This window comes from Xiphophorus maculatus, chromosome 4, assembly GCF_002775205.1.
Source record: "Xiphophorus maculatus strain JP 163 A chromosome 4, X_maculatus-5.0-male, whole genome shotgun sequence".
In the NCBI taxonomy this organism is placed as follows: Eukaryota; Metazoa; Chordata; class Actinopteri; order Cyprinodontiformes; family Poeciliidae; genus Xiphophorus; species Xiphophorus maculatus.
In genome coordinates, this window is record NC_036446.1 from 10496588 (window position 1) to 10518578 (window position 21991).

Here is a 21991-nt window from a genome sequence, read left to right on the forward strand (position 1 = left end):
GACAAGAGAAAATTCCAGCTGAGTCTTTATGGTCCTGGAATCTCAACCATAAAAACAGAGATTTGATTTAAATCAGAAAATCTATTTTTACTCTGATTGCAAATAAAATAAAGTACTGTCATTTGTACAGGACACAGTTTTGGTGATTGCTAGGAGACTTCAGAGATTCTGGTTTTCCAGGATACAAATGTCTTTGAAGAACTGGGTTGTAAACTAGTGAGAAAGATAAAATACACATAGCTGAAAAATAAATTAAATCTGAAATGTGGACAAAATGTGCACAATACTTTAAAAATTTTCAGGTTTGAAAAAAAGCTTCAGTATGGAGAAGCTTTTTTAAAAAACTAATGTTTTAGGTGAAACTTTTTACTGATATAAAATTGGCCCTTAAACATTGTTGTCAAGCTACGGCACAATGAATCGTCAAAAGTCTTAATGATTTCTGCAGTTAGTTTTAATCTGTCTGAATTTTATGTCATGGAATTAATTACAATAAAGTGTTTGAGAATTTGCTAAATACTAGGCAAATTATCAGAAATGTTGCTCAAACCCAAATGTTTTGAGAACTACAAGCTTGATTACTTATTTCATTTTTAAAACTGCTGTTTTTTGTTACACTGATAAACCAGCAATTTTGAGTTATCAAATATGTTTGATAATTCAAAACCTTGATTGTTGTTATGAAAGGAAGCATGAATTTCATTAAAAGTGCTTTTCAAAGAAATAAATTTCTTGAACTTTTTCATTTTCATCACATCACATCACAACCACAAACTTCAATTAGGATTTCATATGAGTAACACATTTAGTTCACCTGTAAAGTACTTTAATAATTCCAAGAGAACTTAAATAATTACAATGGATATGTGTTTGTAGGTTTGTTGTGTCTTATCCTTTTCAGATGATTGAACAGCGCTCTTCCATACGTAGAAATTTTCCACAGAAATGCCAGGGACTCAAAAAATACACGCAAAACATCATTTACATTGAAATGCTTTATTTTCAGTGAATACAAAAAATAAGTTTTATTCAGGCCAGATAAATATTCTCAGTATCCTAATTTATCATTCATCTTTAGTGTAACAACCTTTTAATTCAATTTCTTTTACGGTAGTGGGAACACTTCTATTACTCCACACAGCAATAAAACAGTGACAGATATATTGAAATATTCCTATCAAATTTATTTTCCGAAGTATCTTAAAAGCACAAGAAAAAAAAAACTCATTCGTAAAATGTTGGGGACTTCATTACACACAAAGCAGTTGGGCTGAAACACTTTTGTCTCTGGTAAGTGTTTTTGTTCAGAAGCACTGTGGTTACATGCCCATAAAAGTCAGTACAAAAATGTATTCATATATGTATTATAATACATTTTAAACTTCAAACACATTTTATTTTCTGACTGGCAGACAGTCCATTTGTCAACCCAGAAAAGGCTTTACATGTGGCAGAGAGGAGAGATAAAGGAGGCGCAGTTGTTTCAGCACTTAAAGGAACAGCATGTTAAAATACCACAGACAGGAACAGACGTTTCCGAGCAAAAACTTGTCTTCTACGTGAAGCTATCGCTGCAGCAGCAGACGCTGTATGAGTAAACGACTAAGGCACTAACAATAATAACACTACAGACTGTACTGATAAGCGGTGGATGCTCCCCATCTCTTTCAAAATGTCCACACACATACACACGCACACACACACACAGGTCACAATACCAGGAATCAACTGAAACAAAAGTCAACTTAGAAAAACACACTGCTTACATGCTGCAGGATACAGTGTTGCTATGTGGAGGTGTGAATTACTCCTAAAGCATAATGCTTTGCATCCTCACCTAGGACCTAAACTTACAGTGTAGTGTAATATCTAACTGAATAATGTCCTCTAGAATAAGAAGAGGGAAATGTTTGATGACATCACAATCAAACGCTGTAAACATAACCTGTTCTGCTTGTTGGTTAAAGTTGCAGCGCAGCAACAAAAAACAAGACAAAACTTTTGTGATTATCTTTGCACTTGCTTCACTTTTACTTTCTCTCAGCAGTCAAATGTTTGAGAGAGTTAACTGATTGCAACATTTTTTGTTGCTGAATTTGACCAAAAGAAATACCAGGCAGTGAAGATATTGCTTTAGAAATTGTCATTAAGTAACTCTAGAAGAGACAGTTATTGTGCCCTCCAAATAAATCAACGCGTTAACAATATACTTTTTTTTCATAAATGTAGTCTCAATTTTCTTTGTACAGCTGCCAGGTTACAAAGATCATTGAAATATTTATTTACTTAAAAAACACATTTCACTTTCTGCACAGCATGAACGCAACCAATGCTGCCCCCTAAAGCACCTGTTATGTTATTGCATTGTTCATACTTTCATCGCCTTCAAGGATAAGCAATTAAAAAAAACATGTTTTATGGTTTTGGAAAATATCCGACACCCTGCTTGGAAGCCACACAATCCTCTGCTGTTGGTTGCTATAAACTCAGACCTTATCTGACCCTGAAAATAGACCCCTCCCAGCTAAAATTACCCTACCATAATAAATAATCTCTGTGGTAACATGTTTTCCTGCGTAGAAGAAAAAAAAAACATTCACAATGTAACACAGTGGTTGCACATAAAACGTATTCATAGTGTCTTTGAGAAATCAGTAAAATGTGTTGCATCTTCATATGTTTTGCCTAAAGAGATGAGAAATATAAGGAAGCAGAATGGAGGAAAAAATATTTATACGACTGGATTATCTTACTTCACATTAAGGTTACTGACCACTGAATTAAAGCAGAGACGTGCCACAGCGATTCACACGATTCACACAGACGTTAAGGTGCAACTGGAGCATAAAGGCCAACATTCACACAGTCAGAGTACCAAGCTGAAATGTTTTGGGGAGTATTTTTTTTTGCCTTCAGATTCATGTTGTGTTTATATGGCTAAGCAATACAAGCAGCAGTACAATCAGTTCTTCATTTGAAAGCTTGTACAATGGAGCTGCAAGCGGAAATGGAAAACAAAAGCTTATAGGGTGAAATGTGAGCTGTGCTGTTTGTCCGAGGGATGTCACATTCTGGGTTAAGTAGTTATTATAGACAGTATAAGAGAGCACTAAGTTCTGTCAGGTCGATCTTTATGTTGTTTGCAGGAAGTAGTTGACTCCACACAGCAGTATTTTAAACCGACTCGTAGCTATTTAAGATCTTTTCATGCAATGAAGTACCGGTCTTTCAAGAACCGGTCACAGAAGTCACTGAAGCCATACGCCTGTCCAGGTTTGCCGCACCAAACACAGATGTGCTCATCACACAGCAGGTATCAGTTGGCGTCTTCTCGTAGCTCGCTTGGCAGAAACTTGTACTGCTGCTGCCTGATCTGAGCCAGCTTCTTCCTGGCGTCCTCCAGTTCCCGCTCCTTCCGCAGCATCTCTTCCTGGGCTGCAATGATCTGCGCAGACAGTACAGAAATTTTTTGTTTTTTTAATACCCATGTTAGCAGAGGTGGCAGAAACATTTAGTCCAAAAGGTTGCACGTGCATAAATAAACTGGTATTGCTACAAAGTTGAGAACATTAACAAAACAAATCCTTTAAGGTATTTTTTTCTTTACGTCGTTACGTCTGAATGACAGTGAACAAAAATTCCCACAATTGTATAATTAAAATAACACATACTCTACTGAAATAGTGTAAATAAGTAAAAACATGTCAAGCTAAAATGTATTTAGCTCTGACAATTTTTCCTTTTATGACCAAAAACTTTATTGCACTTGGCTGGAGAGTACAGTTTGTCTCTCAACACCTCTTGGGTGCCAAGATGGATAAATAATCTTTGTAGTAGTAATACTATAAAACAGCACAATCACAGATTATAATAATAATAAAACTTGATTATTGTTTTTTAAATTTATTTATGATTTTTTTTTACAACAGATCTGCCTCTCATGTTTGCAATAATATTAACGTTCTATCAGAAAACATTTATGTAGCAACTAAAAAGACATGACGTTTAAATCATTACCTGTGCTATTCCACCCACAAACTTTGTCTTGACAACCACATTGTCCTCATCCGCTTTGTCAAAAGCTGCTTTCTGAGCCGCCCGGACCAAATTGTCTGATGCCTTTTTTACTGCATTCCCGGCAATCTACGGAGAAAAATAGAACAATGGCAGAAAGGTTAAATGGAAAATTGTTCATTCAAACTGTTTTATGTTAATACATTAATGGCATTGCAAGTCAAAAAAGAGAAAAAATATCCCATTTGAGAAATGCACTTTTCAGCAGCAAGTGTTAGCTGCTGAAAATGGAAGAGACTATTCTTCCATTTAGTTCAAACATTTTGAACTAAGATGTTTTTCTAACAACCAGGAAACAAATGGAGTGTCTGGACATTACAAGTCAAGCTTACCACATGCTCTCTATGAAAACTGTTAATTATTCAGATTTTTCTTTCCTGCTAAAGATGGATTAACCACGGCAAAAAATAGAAAAGTGGTGTGAATTGTAAGAAAAAACGCTAGTGAGATTATCAAAACAGCTTTTTATCACCATAATCACACTTTTATTTTTATTATTCCTTTATTTAATCAGGTAAACCCCGTTGAGATGTAGATCTCATTTTCAAGAGGGACCTGAAACAAACTTCGCTCCCCGTCGGGGAATCGAACCCCGGTCTCCCGCCTGACAGGCGGGGATACTCACCACTGTACTAACAAGGAGACAATTTATGGTACTAATAAAAATAAATTTAGGTTTTCGTAAATACGGTTCAGGATGCTAACTGCATACCTGCAGTCTTCTCATGGCCTCGGAGTCCTGGTCCGCCTTCACCTTGCAGGCCACCAGCAGCTGGGCGGTGGAGGCCGCCACCTGTTTGGCTGAAGAGATGAGCTTCTCCTCACTGGCGTGGCCTTGCACTGAGGCGTTGGCTGCTTCGCACAGGTTGCTTGTTGCTGCTGCTACCATACGTGCCTGTGAGATAATAATTAAAGGAAATTTTACAAATGTTTGCTCTGATTGTTATCGGCTGGATCTCTTCAGCGGCAAGAACTTACGGCAGAGATGAGCCCCTGCGACCACTGTCCATCATCCACAGCATTGGCAGGGATGGAGCCCACTTTGCCCTGGGCCACCAGCTCCCTTTGAGCGGCTGAGGCAGATTTGACCAACGCGCTGGTGGCTGCGGCAATGGACTTGGCAGCCTCCAGGATCTGCTCCTCAAAGTTCAGCGTCTCGTCTGCTTGCTGAGGGCGGAAGGAGGGCCAGTCAGTAAAATACCAGAAACACTAGTTCCTAACTCCTAAAAAAACTAAACAAAATTAGTCTGGATCAACTGAAGAGGAACAAACATTCAGTATTTCAGACATTCTCACACACAGACACACATTCACACCACAAGTCTGTAGACAGAGCGGGACACTGTAGGAATATGTTTGATATATAGTTGGGACTGAATAACAACCTAATATATCAAACATATCAGACAGAGCCCTGCAGAGAAGGCCTCCGGTGGTGGGGGCAGGCAAGGGAGGAGAGGATGGGGGTTTAAATGGCAGCAGACTCAGACGGACTAAGCTAAAACCAGGACATATGAGTTGATGGGAAATGGATTAGGGAAAAGGAACAGGAGGAGGAGGAGGGGGGACTGTAAACTGTGTTGTTGTGGGAGCGTGGGATGCAAACAGAGACGGCACCTCAGAGGCTGGGTTTGTGCGTTTCACATAAAAATGAGAAAGACTGAAGATGAAGGTGGACAGAAATCTTCACAAAAGTGTTCTGCTTTAGAAAGACACCTAAATAACTAAAGAAACTATGTTACTTTTTTATGTATTCAAAAACATTTAATGTGCAATAATATTAGTCAATTTTGGAATGACAACATGATGATATTTTGTTATTAAAAATATAACAGTACTAATGTCTTTCTGATTAGGCTTCATTGCTAAAACAAACACCAGATAAAGGACTGATGTAAAATTAAATGCATTATTTACATTTCAGTAACAGTTTTATTTTAAAAAGTTGTTTTAGATATAAGATGTGCTGTTTTAACAATGAAACACCCTATTTATAGATCCTAAATGCTTTTACCAGAGCATATTCTAACCTTTATACATTTCTTTACTGCATTAAACAAGAGATATTATAAAATCCTTTGAAGTACTTAAAGCAGCTGCGCAGTTACAGTGGGTTTTTATAAAATTAACTTTCATTCACAAATAAATGCTAAAAGAGTAGTTTGACTAATATTTAGAATCACCGGTGAATTATTATTTTCATCTTAGTGACACCGTACCATTGGTAACAAATGTAAACAACAAATTAAGGAAATTGTATCCATTAACATCAAATCAAAAAATTTAAATTAGATCTATCTTGCAGAGAAAAAATTGTGAATTACATACTTTCATATCCATATCTCATTCAGTTGTACATTTACTAATATACGCCCGAAAATCTATTTAATTTTATTTTTTTACTTTTTACAGCAGCCGACAAAATTAATGTCTACATTTTTGTGCAATTTAAGAAATTTTAAAACTATTTCCCCCCTTTTATCCCTCAGTTATCCATCACTAAGTCCCCCACCTTTGGCTTCGCTCTGGGTTTCAGCTGCTCCAGCTTTTTCGCTGCCGCCTCGATGGACGCCGCGGCCCCGAGCAGCTCAGTCTCTGCGATCACAGTAGGATCCTCTGGGTCCACCCACTCCGAACCTGAAGCGCGGAATACACACACACCATTAGGTTTTAAACTCAAAGGCAGAAATCAAACACTGCCTTAGAAACCTGTGTTGCATTAGAGCATGCCTCAACACGCCGATCACAAAAGAAAACAACAGAACCGTGAGCACAGAAAAAAGCAAATCTCCGCACATCTCCATGCACAGCTGATGGAGCGAACAAACAGGCTGAAAATGAAGTAATGTAGATTAAATGGAAATAAGGTGCGATAAATAAAGACAAAGATGCTTGAGAAGCCTGATGGTGGCTGATTAAAGAAACCCTTGGTAGTGCTGAAGAAGTCACAGTACACAAATCAATGCTAACTTACCTTCGTCTGTGGCAAAATAAGAAGGGACAGGAACATTATTAAAATGTTTAAAAATGTCTGTTTTATACAGGGCCGTGCAAAATTATGCAAATCCCTGGAGCTCTTTCACATTTTGTAACCAAAAACTTCCAAGTGATATTTAATTTCAGGTGATACACCAACACAATGTAGGGCGTCCTGATAGAATGAAACAAAACTGAAAAAATATCTTCAGAAATATGTGGTGCACATTTGTATTTAGGCTCTGCTACTCCTAAATAAAATCCAGTGCAAGCCATTATCAAAAGTCATCTAATGGGTAAAAAGAGTCAAAATAAAAAGACACAGTGTGACAGAAATCTAACACTAATACATGATCCTGAACACAACATCTCCTCCATGGTTTGCATTTCTCCAGCAGAGTGAAGCTCATCAGCGTTAATGGAAAGATGGATGGAGCTAAATACATAATATCTTGAGGAAGACATGTTAGAGGCTGCAACAGACAGACTAAACCCCCCTTAAAGACAATCTAAATTACTTAAATCAAAGTACTTAAATCAAAGCCTATTCAAATAAAAGTCTAGACCGAAATCCATTTGGGGATTTGAGACAAGAATTCAGATACTTTCCATCTAATCTGACTGAGGTTGAGGCGTTTTCTAAAGTAAAATGTTTCAATGCAGTATTCGCATTGGTTGGCTGAATACAAATGCAAACAACACTTGAGATTTTTTTTTTTGTAAAAACAAAATAATAATAATAATGTTGAGAATCTTTTATTCTTTTTCTTCGGACTCACACATATGATCTACTTTGTGTTGGAGCATCAAATAAAACCCCAATAACACAGATTAAAATCTGTGGTTGTTATGTGACAAAATGCGGAAAGGTACAAGAGGCTGGAATACTTCTGCACGGCTCTGTCTTTAGGTGCCGGTCTGGGTGGCGGCCGTTACCTTTCATGGCCTCAGCAGTCTGGATGAGCTCCGTGACGGCACCGGCCACTCGTTTGGAGCAAGCTGCCAGGTGCTGCTTCTGCTCTGCTGAGGGCTTCTGCATCACCTGAGCACACACGCTGATCACTTAAACACACTTGTACAGGCGAGAGTGGGAGCTAGCTAACAAAAAGGAGAAAGTTATTTCCATGCAAACCCTTCCTGATGTGGTTTTTAACCTACCAGCAATACTTGTTCCAGCAGATCAATGTATCCAGTTGTGCATTCTGCTCCAAACATCAGGGCTCTGTTCTTGACCTCTTCGTTGACCTCTGGGTGGTAAGCCGCTTCCTGGAAAGGAAAATCAATTAATAAACACTTTAACTTTTCCAATTTAATCTCTTTAGCACATGGCAGCCAGCATATATTGAAGCGGCTCGGCACCTTGCAGGTTGTTAGCATGTCGGAGATAGCTTTGCGACTCAGGTTGGCTGTATGGATGACGTCCTCTTGGCGTGCAGAGTTTCCTGCAGCCACAGCTTTAGCGGTAGCTATGGTGATGCCCTTAGTCATGCGTATGAACTCCTCTGGTGTGGTGGTCTTATTGGGAGCGTCCCTAGACTGAAACAGCTGATAGGATGGAGAAAACCAGACAGTAAAGTTACGCAACTAAAAGACTAAATCACTGAGTCTTGGTGAAAAAAAAAAACTGATGAGTTTTTCCAGCTAAAGAGTTTTTTCCTGGCTTTTCTTACTGCCATTTCCTGTTTGATGCACTCGATCGTTGCCTCAAGTGCCCTGGTGCCCCGAGTCGCCTCGTCCTCCACAGCCTTGACAGTCTTCAGCAGGGACGTCACATTGGTCACCATCACCTGGAGCACAGCATTACTGGTTTTACACCCAGTTAAGATGCCTAACCCCCATGACAAATCATTCTTAAATCAGTAAATAAAGGCCCATTTATTCACAGTTTGGTTATAAAGGTGATAAAAATACATAAAAGGGAAAAGTAAAATGGAAAGTTACAATCATACGTTAATTTATCCTCTGCATATTGTGTATTCTGAATAATGATTAAAATCCATCAAATTCAGTAACCATTACACATTGTGGCTCCAGGGGGCGCTGTAATCTGCAGGACTGTAATACAGAGGGTCACAATTCTGATTACTCTTGTCAGAAAATGAACTCATACTGTAGCTTAATCAAATTTTATTTGTATAGCACATTTCAGCAGCAAGGCATTTCAAAGTGTTTACATCATATCAAACACAGAAATACAATGCAACACAGAATCAACAATCAAAACACGACATTAAGTCAAGTTCCATCAATAAATTTGTAAATGATTACATTTCAAATACAATCCTAAACAGGTGGGTTTTTAGTCGAGTTTGCATCCATAAAAGGTTTAAAGGTTACACTCCTACTGTGTTATATGGAACAAAATTTTATTTTAGGATTGTATTTGAAACGTAATCAATTACAAATTTATTGATGGAACCTGACTTAATGTAATGTTTTTGATTGTTGATTCTATGTTGCACTGTGTTTCTGTGTTTGATGTGATGTAAAGCACTTTGAAATGCCTTGCTGCTGAAATGTGCTATACAAATAAAATTTGACTTGATTTAAAAAAAATACCTATTGCTATTTTTATTCCCACTCACGCTCACACAGTTTAAAACAATGTAGACAGCATTTTAATAGTTTACCTTATGTCGGTATATGTTCAAGCTTTTTGTCATATCAGTAAAAAATGTTTTGTATGCAGTATAAAGATACGAAAGTCACATACAAGTAATGTTTTGGTAGGGAATGAAAACATTTCCTTTAAATTCCAGAAAAGTCCTAATAGCACCTCTAGAACTCCACGATGAAATTAAACTTTTGAGCCCAATAGAGTTGTTTCTTCAGTTGAGACAAAGGAAAGAACGCTGTAAACAAATCATTAAAAGTCTCGCATGAATGACTCTCCTGCTCATGATATAAACTAATTTAAATTCTAAAACCTCTACACCTAAATTATGGGAAACATTGTTGTTCTGTTTGTAGTTTTCAATATCCAAATAAAGATGCTTTTTACCTTAATGAATGACAGAAGGAAAATAAACTAAAAAGTTTAGTTACAGTTTCTGTTTTCCAACCTTAAACCTAAATATGGATGTTTTTTCACCATCTGCAAGACTTTGACACCTTGGGCTGTTGCTGACTGAACGACATCTTCCCAGCTCAGAGTGATAATGAGGAGTCGAACAGTGTAATCAGTGAATTATGAGCTGCAGCTTTAACACTGCATGTGTGTCAGAAAAGACAATTCAACTGTTCATTTCTGTTGAACAGGGTTTCATATGCATTTCAGATTTCCTCTTTCCTTAGGCCTCCCACGATAAGATATAAATAACCAAAAAAAAGTATTTTAGACGGGTTTATTTTTTGTTGTTCAAGGTTCACAGTTCATATCATATTACACCAATGCATGGAGAAATTGATCCGTCAAACACTTTTTTCCAGAATGATCCCCCCACCTTAGCAGCACTCTTCAGCTGGTACATAGACGGATCATCTGCTGCCTTCCCGGCTGCACACTTGGTGGCACTAATGAGTTCAGCTAGCGCCTTGGCCACATCTTTGACTGCATTAATCAGAACCACCTGGTGAAAAAGGTAGACAGGGACACTGACTTGTTACCGTGACGTCTGGGAAGCACAAAGATGTGACATGACATCATTTCACAACTAATAGTCACCTGTGTCTCAGGGTCATCAGAGCCGATGCTGGCTGCTCCCAGTTTGACAACATCGGTGAGCTGGGTGATGGTTTTGGCAGAAGACTGGGCGGCCTGGGCCAACTTGTCCTGTCCAGAAGCGGCTCCGGACACAAGCATCTTGGTGTCCTCAACCAGGGCTTTGGCGGTCTTCAGAATATTTTCCCTGATTCCAGAAAAGAGAGTGAAAGTTAAAAAAAACAAACAAACTACTTGTCCCACAAAATATGACAAGTATTCAGTTGAGCTTTGAAGAAATGTGAGGTTTTGCGGAAAAATTTCAAATATTATTTTGAGTAAATAAAAGCTTAAACTCAAAGCCTAACACTTGCAGAAACAATCATCGGTCGCACAGATGTTTTGATTTCTAAGCAGAACTGTTTCCAAAACTGTTAGGGAGGACAGCCACAAATCTGCAGGAAATTCTCAAGTTTTTAAGACTTCTGTACACCCTGAGACCAAATTCATGCAGCACTACCACTTATGCTTTTCTATTCTAGCATGAGGCAAAAACTGCCTGAGCACTGCCTGAAAGGATCCATGTCACTGTGTCATGTAATGTCACAGGTCTCAGCTTGAATCAGCAGATATGTCCGTCTCTGCACTGTGCTGCATTCAGAACTCCATTGACGGGAGACAATGTGCCTTTTAAACATGAAGAGGGGCCCAGGAGTACACAAATAAATCAATCAATTCATCCTAAAAACAGTAAGACTGTGCATTGAGCGTGAAGTACAGTCCAAAATATTAATTTAATGCAGTGTGACACCTCCGCCATCTTTAGTGCACTCTGGGTAATTTGTATCTTTAAACACCAAAGTCTTCCTTTGCATTTAGCAGATTACACTTCATTCTGTCAGTCTGGGATGAAAAATTGCCTGAACCAAGAAGCTGTAATTATGTTTATATTCAAGTATTTCATGCTCCGACCTGTGGTCTGCGAAGGACTCGTCATTTTCTGCATTGAGCGTGCCTGCTGATGCAAACATGATGGTGGTGTCCAGATCTGCGATTATGCCCGACACGGCGCTGGCAGCGGTGATGCAGGCTTGGGTGCCCTTATTACCAGCCTGGAGGGCTGACAGCACCAAGGACACCTGGGGATGTAGAGAGATTAAAATCCATAAATATACAGGTGAGGATGGACAATTACCTGCAGGTACAACCTTTTTTTTTTAAAGAGCAAATAGCTGAGTGAGTTTTGTTCGCTAATTCTTTATTAAGGGAAACTAATCGCTTTCAATTAAATTTTTTTATGAACTTGCAGAAAATTTTTTTTTAGTTGTTTTTTTTTTTTTTTTTAGAAATGCCACGCAGCTAGGTTTTATAAATCTGATACCTTCTCTGTGACAGCACGGGCACAGTCGATGAGCTCCCGCTTTGTGAAGCTGTCAGACGGGCTGATCTGCAAAGCTCCGGCCTTCTGGACCAGGAAGATGCAGCCATGACCGAGCTCCTGCACTCGGCTCTTGATCTGGAAGCCGATCTGCAACAACGGAGAAGCCGACCAGAAAACTTTAGCACAGATTTACAAAGACGAGATTTTAGTTGCACAGAAAGATCCTCGTTAATTAACTGGCTTCTTTGTTCCTGATGACTAAACTCCATCTCCTTGGCTTGTGAAAGTGGAGCTGCTTTATGAGTGTCTTAGTTTCCTCCTCACCTCTTCTGGCTCAGCAGTGTGAGCAGCCAGCCGCCCCTGAACGGCCAACTGGCTGTAGTCCACGGTCACTTGAGAGGCCAGAGCCCCCAGCTCATCCGGACTGGTCACTGATTTGGTCATCTAATGGGTAAACACACACAATGAACTTCAGAGTAGAGATAAAACACAGGGGCTCATTTCAGCCTAGTGATCAGCGTTTTAAAACTGGTGACCTTTCATAAAGCATCGGCCAAATTACTACATGTCACAATTGTTTACAGGACATATGATAATGTTGTAAATATTCTCAACTTTGTCAAGTTGGAGTTGTACTTGTCGTGAAGGCTTACCATCTCCTGGGCAGTAACTGCAATAGCCTTTGAATGTTTCACCATGTTAGTCTGGTAATCCACAAAGGAGCCTTCAGGTTCGGCAGGCGTTCCTTCATCAAGCTAAATTTGGACACAAACTAGTTAGAAATGGCAATGCAGCTCACTTGTATTTGTTCACTATGCACACATCAGAGAAAGAAAATCTTTTAGGTCTTTAGCTTCAGGCATAATTTCACCTGCAAATCATCTTTAAAAGCAAACAAATGAATTCTTTACACTCATTATAAATTATCCACCCAAGTTTGCAATTACAGCTTTGAAAAAAGCAATGCAGGCATATTGTTTCCAGCACTTTTACTAAATTAGACAGTGCTCAACACAAGTGCCTGTCACAGGAAAGGAAGAGACGAAAAAAGATAACATGTGGGAAAAGCATGCCCGGATTGATAGGAATTCATAATATTATAAGTGCGTGATCTTCGCCACTCCCGCTGAGAGATGTCGCAGCTTGGAATCTGCAGCCTTGAATAAGTGACTGAGTTCATGAGAAAAAGCTTCAAATGAGCTCTGCTCGAATCACAGAGGACAACAAACCATTATACAGATTGATTATCCCCGTTTAATCAACTGCGCTGAAGGTCACGCAGGCAAATAGACTCCCGAATGCTGAAAATGCAGAGCTACAACTAATCATTTTATAAATAATCCATAATGTTAAATGAATTCAAACACGTCATTCTCTCTGGTGAGGTCACACATCTGAGTAATTGTTGCCTTAGTGATAATTCTAGTTCTGGAGTGTAAGAAAGTAACGAGCTAGTGTTATTCCTCACCTGTTATCAGGGTAAAAAGGTTCCTGACTTTCTTTGCACTTTATCTTTTTGACAACAGTTTTTCTGTTGGAAAAAAGCCTGGCTTTGTTTAAGGATGGACACGTCAACAGTTAATTTTCCCCCACTGAATTATTTAAATGCGCTTAAACAAAACAAAGATTGCAGTCATTATGCTGCGAACATGAGGTGACAAGCTTAAGAAAACCAATAAGCTTTTTAACAGAATAAATTCTGAAACTTATATTATTATACAATAATTTATTCTAGATCACTGCAAAAGCATCAATACACCTTGAGCCTTCAGACATTTTGTCACATGACAACCACAGGTGTTGATGTCTTTTTAGGGGATTTTATGTGACAGAAAAAGTCAACCTATGACAAATCTCATCTCAATCTCAAATGTTCTGTAAAGGCCTCAGTGGGTCGTTACAGAACCAGAATCACAAAGACCTGCAAATCACATCAGAGAAAAAACTTTTAAATCAGTGAGGTTGTCTCATGGAGAACTGTTCAATCAGTCATTCAAAACTGGAAAGGGATGTTTATGTGAAGAAAAGTAAAACATTGAGTCTAATTTTCCTTTCATTTTGATTATGGGCTCACATAAAATCCCCTAAAATTTTAGGGACATGACTTACTATACATCAAAGGGTAGTAAGACTTTCCAAGACACTGTACAGTTAGGAAGCAATGGCAGCAAACATTTCTTGAGTGAGAGGGTTTTCATTCATTCACTGTGGAGTTACAATTTCCCTCCCTGGATGAACTTACCTTGGCCATGGCCTCAGCGATGGACTCCACCATTCCTCCCACCATGCCCACCTCACTGGCCGCCTCGTTCAGCGTCACCATCATGTCATCCACTGCCTCCTTCATGAGCTGAGCTGCCTCCGCAATGGCATCATGGGTATGGGCTGCCTATGAAGTTATCACACAAGTACCAGCGGAGAAGGTTAAATATCCTTCTTGAGACTTCTTAAATCATCTCAGCTGCTGGGCAGAATTAGTTTAAACAAAACATAGGGGATTAAAAAATGTCCTTGCCTTTGGATTTCCTCCACCCTCCTTTGCAGCATAGAGCATCTGCAGGGCAGACTCAGCCAGTGTCTTAGTTTGGTCCAGGAAAGTCATCTGCTGCTGGTGGTCACTGAGCTTGGAGGCGACACCCACAGAAGCCTTGATGAGAGGTTCAAAGTAACCCGCCAGCTGGGTAACCTGATGGGGAAAAATACACAAAAATATACACGTTCTGTGAGCAGAAGACTCAATAATACTTGAAGCTAAACATGACTTTCTAACTTTCTTTTCCTCAAGCGTGCAACAAAACTTTTACAGAGCTCATACACATTTTCTATTTAAAATGTCCATCCTTTTCAAGACTCAGTTTTAGTTCAGAAGTCTATTGTGTACATTTTACAAATCACAAAACAACACATCGCATGAAATTGTCTTCAGTTTTCATAGTGTGGTGCAGGACCTTTCACAGCAGCTTAGACCAGCTCTACTCCAAAATCTGTAACTATTCAATTTGCACAAAAAGGACTGGGTATCTTAAAATCAATGCTAAATCCCTCAAGTAGTATTTGATAGCTTTGGTAATCTATTTGTAAAAAACAAAAAAAGATTTAGCACTTTTTTAACCACATCAGGTTTAAAGGATAACAGTTCCAGTTTAACCTGAATATGAGTCGAAAACTCTAAAACTTTTAAAACGGCTCCTTTTTAGTTTTAGATGTATGCATTCAATCAGTAAGTCAAAACTACAAACGCTCTCGGTAAAATGTTAAAATCAAGTTGACATGTTCCAAACTGAAGATAAAGAATATAAATCAATAAATATAACTTTAAAATCAAAAAATTGATTTTAAAAATGGCTTTTAATGACCTTGCCCCACCCTACCTGGCTAAGGTGAGTGTGTTCTGTCCAACTCTTATTAAAAGGCATCTGAAGTTTTGGTAATTTCCATAATTTTGTCACATTTCCCATTGCTTTAAGAGAACATATCAAAAATCACACCACTCTGTTGTTCCATTATTCCAGTGCACTTGTGATTACCGTCCTGGCCCACATACCTTGTGTCCTAGTTGGGAAGCTTCGCCTCTGGCAGCTGTTGAAACGGGGTCAATTAAGTAACCAATTTCCTGCACAGCAGAGGTCAGCTGCTCCTGTAGTGCCTGAACCAGGGATTAAAAGAAGTTAAGTGGCATTATTTCATTTTATTTAATTAAAATGTATTGGTTTGTGTAGACAAGCCGTCAGGAAGCAACATAAAACAAAGATGCAAAGGAGAAACGTGAAGATTTTTGGATTCTCTTGGTACAAACATTCAGCAGGAGGATCTAATGGGCTCAGAACATTGTGATAAAATTGTCTTGTCTCAGCTGCTCACCTCTAGTGAGATGTCGTCCCTGCTGGGGAGGTTCTGACTGACGGCTGCCAGAGAGGCCTGCTCAATGTCTCGGATACATTTGTTAATGTTATCAATTGACGAGTCGCACTCCCGCTGGCCAGGAGCCTTGTCTCTGAAAACCAGACAAAAAAAAAAAAGGTTAAGAACTGAAAGCAATGAAATACTCTGATATTAATAAAAATGAACAGATGAAGAAGACAGGACAACAGAAGAGAAAAACGGATGTATTTTTAAAACATTTTCTTTGCGCAAGAAAATCAAGATGAGAAGGTAATTTAGCTGCCTGTGGCTCTGGCCTCATGGGCAGATTAAGTCTGTTAAGTATCACTTTGGCCTCATGGTGGGACAGTGAGGAAATCTACCAGAAAACCTCATCTTTGTGTTTAATGAGACGAACAGAGTTATGAGATCGACCTCTGCAGGACAGAGAGGTCCTTTGCCATTTGTATTCGCCAGCACCGCAGAAGCTCATAGAATCCCATTAAAGGCATGGGCCAAAGTCCCAGTTGTGAATTTGCAGTCCATGAGGAAGCCTGCGATAAGAGCAGCAGAACTGAAAGAGATGATAAGCTGGCTGGCTGTGTGTGAATGCTAATTTGTAGATGTTCTGGGAAGAGAAGAAAGCCTCAAAATTCAGTGCGTCTGTTGTTGGGGGTCGAGTCCCTCTGGGGGATCGGTGTTGTTCTGAACAAGGTCAGGAGCAAAAAGGTGTGAAAGAAAAAAATAAACCTGCAAAACTGTCATCATGAATGACTGTATAAAGACAATTTTAATCCATAATCTTGGCTGAGCAAGTTCAACATCTTTAGAGGTGAATTTTAATAAATGGGGATATAATCAAAAAATGTTTTAATTCATTCAGTTCAACCTGAAGTTCATAAGGATTCATTATACACACACTGACATATTCAAAAAACTTTTATGACTACTTAAAGGTAAAGGAAACCTATAATTTTCCTTATTATTATTATAGGAGTAAAAAGGAAATATGAAGGTCATTACAGGCAGTTTTGGCAGGTTTGAAGTGTGATCAGGCACTAGGACTTTCTGAAAATTAAAATCAGCATTTCTAAAAAGCTCATCAGCAGAGGGAAGCATGAATTGCATTAAAATTTCCAGATAGACAGCTGCAAAGATTTAGACTTAATGAAACACGGCTGAGCGTGTTTCATTACCAGTAGATGACACAGATCATTACTGACTCTGGAAACTCCATAATGGACACTGAGCAGCATGGATTCCATGCCTCTGCCACACTTTTGCCTAACACTTAACTTTCCATTCATATGTTTGGAGGCAGCACCCTGATGACTGTGCGTTAGTCAAATGTCAAGTAAGCAGAAGTCCATAATGATGCAGGCCATAACATAACAATGTGTTTTTATCAGACTTCTGTGATGTTCTACTTTTATAAGAACTTTCGATTAGCTGTAACCCATGCTAATGAACAGAAATAAAAATGTCCTGTTTATTTAGATCTAGTGTGTATTAGATCTAGTTAATGAGACTCTCATTTTGCAATTTTAACATTTACATCTCTTCATAGAAATCAACGTAAACATGATGCATAAGATCTGAACAATCCCTCCCTCACTAACCGTATGGCTGTGATGAGACCCTTGATGGAGTCGGAGACGGTGCGAGAGTGACCAGCCAGTACGGACCAAGTGGGCGGGTCCTTGGGGTTGATAACCAATGAACGTGCCGTTTTGAGCAGGTGGGTGGAGCTGTCGAGCATGGAGCGTGCCGAGTGGAGGATGGGTACCTGAGCTGCTGAGCCCTTTAAGGGGAAAAATGCTTCTTAAGTAAATTAGAAACGCCTGAATGTGTTCCACACTCCTCTGTTTCACTACAAAGGTGTAAACCGTGGCTTCTGATGTTCTCGTGGACACACCTCGGTGCTGATTTTAGCTGGGACGCTGGCAAACTCGGGGTTGGAGGCGAACGTCGTCAGGTTCTCCACGGCTTCGATGAGCGGAGCGGTGGCGACCCGACACCTGTTCCTGTTCTCCTCTGAGAAATCGCCATCTAGAGCCTTTGAAAACGGAACAGAACCAGTCAAAATCAGTGGGTCAGCTTTCAAAAAACTGAGAGAATATTAAGACCAGACACAAAATTATTGAGCAGAAATATCTTAATATGGAAAATAAATCAAAGTCAAAAAACTTAAGAAAAAAATTCTACCAAAATATTATTATTATGCACTGCGGAATGCCGGTTCTGACCTACCTTGATGGTTTTGACCAGGTTGGCAGTGGTATTAGCTACCTCCTTGGCAGATTGTACAAAGTGCCTTTTAGCAACTGGGTTGGTGGTCTTGGATGAGGCCAGACGGCAGGCGTTGCACAATGCAGAGGTGTGCTTTGCAACAATTGTGGCTGCAGACAGCACCTGTTGTATGATAAACAATGAAAAACACACTGAGCGAGGGAGATTTGACCTCAAAACAATTATTCGTTTAAAACAAAGCAGCTACAAAAACATCCTGCCTTTTACACCAAAAAATAACTATATAAATGTTAAAGTGAATCATTGAAACTCCACTAAGCAATAAAATGGCAACTAGAGTCTTGTATAGAAGTGTGAGGAAAAGAGAAAAGAAGTACTTTTATATTAATAAGCATCTCTTCAGCTTTAGGCTAGCTGTACTCAAGAAGATAATAATAGAAAAATCCAGCTGATAATGAGAAATATCAATATTAGACTTTCATATAAGGAGGATGGCCATTTGAATACAAATCAGTAAAAGGTTTGCCACTAAAAAGACAAGTTGGGTCACTTTTATTATCATTTTCACAAACACAGTATAAGTATAATCACCAAAGCTAAAAAAAAAAAAAAAAAAAAAAAAAAAATATATATATATATATATATATATATATATATATATATATATATATATATACATGTTATAAAAACAGCATCCCTCAGGTCAAGATAGATGGAAATGTAGGAAGAAAAAATGCAGATTTTTGTAACAAATTTTTTTTTAAAGAGCAGTTGTTATAAAATCACTGATAGTTCAAAGATTTGCATGTATAAATGTGCACCTGGGAAGGGCTGCTCTGTGGGTCCACCAGGTTCTGACAGGCCATCTGGATAGCCTGGTTGGCCCTGGCAAACTGGATGGGATCCACCAACCCCTGATGTCCGGCCTGACTGTTGGGGTCCGATACACCCACCAGGTAGGAGGCCTGAGAAAAACACACACAACCGCTAGTCACAATCACCTGCATACACACAGCAGCTTCTTCACTCTGTACCTGTGCCGCAGCTTCAGTGAGGCCACAGAGGGCTTTGGAGGCAGAGCCAACACAGTCTCCAAACGCAGGCACATCCCCGGTCTTACAGTTCTGAGAAATGCCAGCCATGGACTCTCCCAGGACCTGAACAAAGCACCATAAAGAGGATGACCAATGATTAAGCTGTGGTATGGCAGAGGGTGTTCTGATCTTCAGGCTGCTGGACATAAAGGCCTACCTTGGAGTTCTCCATCACACTCTCAATGCAGTCAAAGTACGAGAGGTCGCTGACGGGTTCGCTGGGGTTGTCCAGCATTCCTCTGACAGCCTGGTGAACAAATTAGCAGAAGAGAATGAGTGACTCCTATTCCTACATAAAAGAGAAAGACAAGCAAATAATCAGAAACTAATAGATTTACCTCCAACTCTCTAAGGGCGTTGTCGCACTCCTTCTGGCCGGGCGCTTGCTGGGTACACAGCGTGATCAGCTGGTTAATGCTGTCAGTCACAGCTCTGAAAAACAAAATGAACACAAAATCAATTGTTAAAGCAGTACAATTATTAGTGTTGCATGTGTCATGAGCACATATGGGTTGTATACATTTCATTTCATGGAACTGTAAAGTGTAAATATTGCTTTCAATGACTTTTTTTTTTTTTGGAACAAGGATAATATGCTATACCTATTTAGTTTCTCCAGCTTCTCATTTACTTCCAGTGCAGAGGCATTTAGGTCCTTGAATCAAGTTTGAGTGTCTCTAGACTCATGGCGTCTGCTCCATCTTTTAGTTTTGAATATAAGGGAACTTAAAAAAAAGTATTCACTCCTCACAAACATAACATTTACACCTTTAGTCGGGTTCCAACCACAGATTTTAATGTTTTGTGGAGGATTTTAGGTCTTAGATCATTTAAAAAATTCTGTTAAGACTGGTGTGCATTATTAATCTGACACCCCTAAATAATAAGTGTTTTCAATTACAAGTAACCTAGTTAGTGAATGTACCTCCTCTATGTGACTGAGTCTCATAAAGAGGCACATAGTAAGTCTGGATGACCTGCCGATATTAAAAACTCAGATGGGAGATTCTGTTACTAGGTTTTTAGTGGTACACTCTATAAATCTGCCCATCTTAAAAAAGGAGCAAAATTATTATTTTTAAAAAGCAAACTGATAAGTTCTGTAGTTTGTAAAAGCTACATATGGGAAAAAATATGCAACAAAGTAAATTATTGTAAAAAGGTGTTGAAAAACAGGCTTAATTTTTCCTGGAGTAGTAAATTTGCAGAATGCAAAATAGTTCGTTGTTGCAAAGCATTCTTGTGTCTAGTTGTCCTACCTTGCTGCAGCAGCGAGAAGGTTTTTGACATTTGCAGCTGCAGGGTCCACAGACAGACTTTTAGCAGCCAGCAACAATTTACTGGAAGCCATGGAGATGTTTTTCAGGTTGCCAATCACTTGCACCTGGTCATCCTTTTTCTGAAACGGCACCATCATAACGGCAATAATCAAACTGAGAAAATACATTTCCAAGCTTCTACTTTGACATAATTGGGGAGCTGATTTTCACTAAATCCAACCTGCGTGTGCCCAGCCATTTCTATGCCAGCATCCAGAAACTCATCAAAGTCCTGGCTGAACTTTCCGGAGGCTGAAGCCAGCTGGTTGCTGGAGCTTCTGGAGGCATGGACCACCTCGCCTGCCGAATGATTCAGGTCTGCTGCTGTCTGAGTCAGATCATTCTGGGCTTCCTGAAACGACTTGGAGGCCGGAGGGATCTGAGCAGGGCACACAGGGGAGAGACGCATCGCAGTTTTTAGATCAAACACCAGAAAGAAAGTGAAATTTCAGCAGCATGGAAGCTGTTCCTGATATGATCATTTATTGCAGCGGGGAAAAATACATAAACATAAACAATAAGCGGGATGTTGACTCACAGTTTCAATCAGAAGTTTCTTGCTGGCTTCGCCGATGCTCTTCAGAGCCATGTCGACGTCCTTCTGGCCAGGCAGACAGTTGACGCAGTTATTCAGGGAGTGAGAGACGGCTTTGGCCACCTGGAACACACAGCAGGATCACAACACAGGGTTTACAGAGGTAAGAGGAGGTGACCTGGCTTAGCTAAAAATCTGCTCATGATGTTCATGAGTCAAGCAACACAGGAAAAAAAAACAATCAGCAAAACAAAACCAGATTAAGATTCTGAAGATTCTTACAAACTCAAAATATTCATTTTTAAAATATTGAGTGGCATCATTTTCTTGGAAAATGCAATAAAAAAAAAATAATAATAAAATAAAATCCTGGAGTAAAACCCAAACCCTCTCACCTGCGCCAGCCTCTGCTGACTCTCAGCGTCTCCGTCGGACATCAGCGCCTGCTTGGCCTCATGGATCAGAAGCGCTGAGCCCTCCATGACGTCTCGGGCAGAGTCCAGCATAGCGGCGGCAGCCTTGGGGTCCATGGTGGAAGCGGCAACGCCTCGTGCTGCCTGGGCGAGGATCTTCAAGGCCTGGGCCGTCTCTCTGGCAGCGATTCCTGGAAACAGATTCCCCCAACAGCAGCATGTATCACCACAAGATGCATGCCTTCTAAATGAGATGGCAGGCAAGTTTGTAGCATTATTTTCTGGCTACAAAAGAAAGTGCCCATTTTGCAGAACCAACCAGTGTAATGTTCATTTCCTTGAGCTGCACATGTAAGCAGCTGAGCCATGGAGGATCCCACAGCCTTTGAGGTGCTGCCCAGATCCTGAGCACATTTCTCCAACTAAAACAAGAAAGGTGTAAACAAAA

At 39.6% G+C, this 21991-nt stretch overlaps 1 protein-coding gene across 3 annotated transcripts in view; it reads right to left on the bottom strand.

The window, feature by feature from the left end:
* Positions 1-977: 977 nt before the first annotated feature.
* LOC102218259 (talin-2) overlaps positions 978-21991 on the bottom strand; it is an 84012-nt gene continuing 62998 nt past the window's right edge. For 2 of the 3 annotated variants that reach the window (XM_023332081.1, XM_023332080.1), the window contains 32 exons: positions 21863-21965; positions 21526-21734; positions 21134-21253; positions 20777-20974; positions 20536-20675; positions 19615-19708; positions 19434-19523; positions 19217-19339; positions 19004-19147; positions 18183-18344; positions 17848-17988; positions 17552-17733; positions 15933-16065; positions 15616-15717; positions 14587-14757; positions 14314-14460; positions 12725-12826; positions 12396-12515; positions 12072-12218; positions 11663-11829; positions 10715-10898; positions 10494-10619; positions 8721-8837; positions 8410-8595; positions 8209-8316; positions 7987-8092; positions 7049-7054; positions 6587-6711; positions 5053-5241; positions 4787-4969; positions 4018-4143; positions 978-3445 (listed from right to left, as the gene is read on the bottom strand). In XM_023332081.1, the coding sequence (XP_023187849.1) occupies positions 3317-3445; positions 4018-4143; positions 4787-4969; positions 5053-5241; positions 6587-6711; positions 7049-7054; positions 7987-8092; positions 8209-8316; positions 8410-8595; positions 8721-8837; positions 10494-10619; positions 10715-10898; positions 11663-11829; positions 12072-12218; positions 12396-12515; positions 12725-12826; positions 14314-14460; positions 14587-14757; positions 15616-15717; positions 15933-16065; positions 17552-17733; positions 17848-17988; positions 18183-18344; positions 19004-19147; positions 19217-19339; positions 19434-19523; positions 19615-19708; positions 20536-20675; positions 20777-20974; positions 21134-21253; positions 21526-21734; positions 21863-21965 (4380 nt within the window). In that variant the 3' untranslated portion in view covers positions 978-3316. The remainder of the gene's footprint in view (positions 3446-4017; positions 4144-4786; positions 4970-5052; positions 5242-6586; positions 6712-7048; positions 7055-7986; positions 8093-8208; positions 8317-8409; positions 8596-8720; positions 8838-10493; positions 10620-10714; positions 10899-11662; positions 11830-12071; positions 12219-12395; positions 12516-12724; positions 12827-14313; positions 14461-14586; positions 14758-15615; positions 15718-15932; positions 16066-17551; positions 17734-17847; positions 17989-18182; positions 18345-19003; positions 19148-19216; positions 19340-19433; positions 19524-19614; positions 19709-20535; positions 20676-20776; positions 20975-21133; positions 21254-21525; positions 21735-21862; positions 21966-21991) is intronic. The other variant, XM_023332082.1, reaches the window with a different exon arrangement.